At 41.7% G+C, this 4315-nt stretch overlaps 1 protein-coding gene across 2 annotated transcripts in view; it reads right to left on the bottom strand.

The window, feature by feature from the left end:
- Positions 1 to 3871, bottom strand: part of LOC113812138 (carbohydrate sulfotransferase 11) — a 56929-nt gene extending 53058 nt beyond the window's left edge. The window contains exons 1-2 of one of the 2 annotated variants that reach the window (XM_070132291.1): positions 3826 to 3871; positions 1649 to 1971 (exon numbers count right to left, since the gene is read on the bottom strand). In XM_070132291.1, the coding sequence (XP_069988392.1) occupies positions 1649 to 1774 (126 nt within the window). In that variant the 5' untranslated portion in view covers positions 1775 to 1971; positions 3826 to 3871. Of the gene's footprint in view, positions 1 to 1648; positions 1972 to 3249; positions 3376 to 3825 lie in introns of those variants that run through there. The other variant, XM_070132292.1, reaches the window with a different exon arrangement.
- Between the last annotated feature and the right edge of the window lie 444 nt (positions 3872 to 4315).

The raw sequence follows: 4315 nt of genomic DNA, 5'->3' as shown, positions 1-4315 counted from the left end.
CAAGAGGGAAAAGGACGGCCGGACCGAAGGGTCTAGGGCTCGCGGTCAGGCATAGATAGGCGGATAGCAATGGGGGTTCAAAGACCTTTTGAGAGTTCCGAGGGCAAACAGAAGGAGAAGGTAGAGGTGAGGCCTTTTAAGGGAGGAGAAACGCATGAGTGTGCTGCAAGGCCAACGTGCGTAGCTGCGTGGGGAAGATGAGTGCGCTTCATATTGTAATCGGGTTCTTCCTGTCACTATTACTAAGCCGCAAGAGAGCATTGTGCGCCGCGGGGTGAGAGCTTCGACACGCAGAGGCGGGAATTTTTCAGTATCTATCATTTGCTTCTAACATTTAGCTGTGACTTACCAAACAAATAAATTAATATAACACAGAGTAAATCAATTTTGCAGTTGCTACTGATTAACCATCTTAACTGCCCGAAATTACAAAACATTCTGACGTACCTCCACCTACATTTTAAAAAACTTAATATGGCAACGTAGATAACATCAAAGAAACCAGTCGAAAGCACACGAACCATAATGCAAAGGAATAAAAAAAAGTTGGGAGGGGCCCTAAGAGTCTGAGATTATAACCACGACTGACAAAACTATAATTCTAGACTCTGGTCTGAGTCATTCGTTCACATTACAGCGTGTTTGATTAACTTGATCACCGTTATTGCTTCGTAATATCTCAGCCATGTGCATTTACCATCTGCAACAAAACAGTGATGAGAGATCAATGATAATGTATAATATTTTGTTACATAACGTTTTTTAGAATGACTGTATGAATCTCTCTCTAATTGATGTGTTTTTAATAACAAGCATTCCACGTGTACGCGCGCTCCAACTATTATTTTTCTTAACGTTTTTTGTTACTTTTCCTTGTTGGGCAAAGCCACGCGTATTCGCACATCGGGTTATATATCAATGCAGTGTGCTATAAGAAGCTTGGCTATCCACTCCTGCACCAGGGAAAAACTTGATTTAGTAATAATACGATTAAACTGTTACAAATTCTCGCTGCTGTTTGTGTGCGCTTCCTGTGATTGGCTTGGAAGAAGACATCCCGCTCCAAGACCCTCCTTTAAGCAAGACTAAGAAGGTCATTTATAAGGATGAGCCCAACGAGGGGAGCAGTATCCTGAAAGACCTATTAGAGGAGGCAGATCTGCATCAAAATATGGAAGAGGCCACTGTGCCCCACCTTTCAGTTGCTACAAACTACCGATCCAGATACGCAGGGACATGTCACAAATGTCGCTAGTCCTACATTACGGGAAAACTAGTTCGTCATTGCCAGTCGGTCCTCAAACAAAAAACAAAACGGCGGATGAGTCACTGTTGGTTGTCATTTTCTCTTTTTTCGTTCTTTCTTTCCTTCTCTTTTATTCTTGAGGAATCGACCGTCTCATATGGGAAAAAGTGTACGGACACTGAACCCAAACGGATAATTGGTTCTCCCTTTCCTCTCCTTTCCTTTTTTTTTTTTACCTAACCATATGTTTCTTCGTTGAAATTAATGGAATTGCGGTGCAAGTTATGGCTAATATTAACACACTTTAGGACGCAAATCACATGCAATAAAAGGATCAAAGAACCACACATAACCAAAAAAAAAAAGAAGAAAGTTATACAAAAAGTCACACAAAATACTCACCAACTTTTCCAATTTGAAGACATCTTTTTTGGGTTCCTTCTGATCGAAGATGTCAGTCGCAAGGGCCAAGAACGTGTAGACAGCGACTGCACTGAGAATCACATGACGGTACGACGAACGGCCCATGGCTCAGTGACGGAGGACTGAGCTACGTAAACAGACAGACAGGAAGTATGCTCTGAGCTCCTTACAATACGGTGAGGCGTTTGGCTGCCGGCCGGTTGGTGACATGTCATTGGCTACTGGTCATTGTTTACATCGCTGGACTGTCGTTGAAGGACATTCTAGGGCAAGCGCCAAGAGACTAACCTGATTTATTCCATCTGCAAGGGAAGAGTTGCATTAGCGAGGCAAAAAGTGCGAACGGAGAGAAGGAAATTATCGAGTTTCTCTTCCATTATGTGGCTGGACGTTGATCGAGGGACAATGCACGAGATTGTACGTTTATTTCGGCCTATTGTTGTTGCTATGTTCGCTGCCTTTGTCGTCTCGGTAATTGTGCTCTGGGTCTGAGCTGCCACTGCGGCCGCAAGGTAAAAGCTCTGCGGAAGGGTCCAGGCTGGAATTTCCCAGGTCTACGGAAATATAAGTATTTACGTACATATATGTAAGTACATACACACACATATATATAATGTATGTATGTGTATATATTCCTCTCTTGTCTTTCATTCTCTCGCATCTTGTACTTCTCTATTTTTCTTACATGTCTCTCATTCGCCATTTTCGATTTTTCATATGCATGGAAAGTATATTAAACAGGTCGATTATCTATGATACAAGGTACTAGCGTAATCTGAACTCTTTGACGGCGAAACATTATATCTTATAATAAAAATATTCGTACTTTTTACTCTTAAACAAGTTTTGTTTTTTTTCGACCCACGTCATGGAAGGATTTCGTTACAAGTTTGGCGTTACCTTACCCATACACAGGCTGCACCCTGCCACTCTTCGACACAATATTATATTCGATCTTTGACACAATTCTGGATATTCTGTCGTGCAACTCTTGTCTTTCGCTGAACACAAATTTCCTCTTCCATATTTCTTCGTGTTCTAAAAACCTTTACATTCTATCCTCCAAATCACGGTCTTTTCACACAACTCATTATGTAAATGTTACCACATACTTTTACATGTATAGGAATGTTTGAGCACAATATGATCTGTACAGTATATGCTGCATTGCCTACATACGTGTTGATCTACATTATCCTCATTTTAAATCTCTGAAGCAATATCTTACATTGTAATTCTTAGCTGAGCATAACAGCGCGATATCAATAATAACGCCGTAGAATTATTATAATTAGTAAATGCGATTTTATACACACGCTTCATTCGAATCTATGCATATTTCACCAGTATAATCTGATCTTGTTTTTATTCATTTGTCTTCCTGTTGATCTGCTGCTGTTTTTGCAGTGTTGGCAGATAGTATTAACTCCAGGCTATAGCTAATATCTATCGAATACAAAAGTTTACTTACTGTACATTTCCACTCATTGTGTATAATTCCTGTTAAGACTGGACAATAATGCATAGGCCTATCTGAGAGGAAATATTGGAACTTTATTTCATGTAAGGTATAACGTTACCGGCCGTTCCGCAGATATCACCGGTGGAGCGTCCGCGTGCAACTGGCGCGTTGTGGCCTCCTTCTGGCGCGACGAACCACTACAACCTCAAGCCAGAGCACGGACGTTAACTGTTTTTGTGTGTGTGCGACGCAAATTAGACCCGTGTTAACGCGAGAAGTACACGTCGATGTGTTTCATCTCCCCCCCCCCCCCCATCCCCTTCTCCCTTCGACGTCGTAGCTCAGTGAATGAACGTTTTCTCTCAAGGCCGTTCACATAGAGTCGGGATCACAGCATTGTCTTTAAGATACCGAGGCCTGTTTATAAGGGCGTGACCGTATCTCGAAGTCTTGAGTAGCACTCTTTTTTTATCGATAATGTCAATCACTTGCTGACCATCACACTGTCTTCTCGACTATGGATAAAAGTGCGTAACACAACACAGTCATATCTGTCCGCCTTCAGTCCATCGGTTCCCAGGTCCTTCCCACTAAACATTGTCATTTTTCCTTGATTACTAAAAACATAAACCCCGATAAAGTTACAGCCACTTGAGCTCCCGAGACATCGGTGAGGACCTATTCTTTACATTACCGAGGCTTAACCTGCACTGCCAACGTACAGGCGAGGGAGGTTGCCGCCTGACAGGAAGAGCTTTCAAGTACCGCCATACGAATGACTGCGTGCTTTTGTTTTTATATAGCAAATTGCTTTTTGAGGTTTGTTTATGGACATATTTTCTAATATATCTACTGCGGTGCGATGGATGATATGATGGGGTAGTTACACGGAAGATATCTGGACAAAAGAAGTATGCTTTTTAGACACGTGGTCCCTGCGTTATGTAGGCGATGACCCTTAGAGGACAGCCAGGTATACCAATTTTTAATGGATGTTTTATCCGTCCGCTAGGGAGCTTCACTATAAGATGTGAATGTATCTTTCAAGTCGTGTTTGATTTTGATTAAGAATATGATCCTTTAAATATCTAAGTCACAAAGAAATTTGCTTGCGATGCAAATGCTTTTCATTTTGCCAAATAAGGGAAGATCATTCTACCGTTGGTACTGGGAGGCTGTAAACA

The sequence above is a fragment of the Penaeus vannamei genome, chromosome 17 (genome assembly GCF_042767895.1).
Source record: "Penaeus vannamei isolate JL-2024 chromosome 17, ASM4276789v1, whole genome shotgun sequence".
NCBI lineage: Eukaryota > Metazoa > Arthropoda > Malacostraca > Decapoda > Penaeidae > Penaeus > Penaeus vannamei.
The sequence above is the reverse complement of the archived record's forward strand: the minus strand, read 5'-3'. Positions and strand labels throughout refer to the sequence as shown.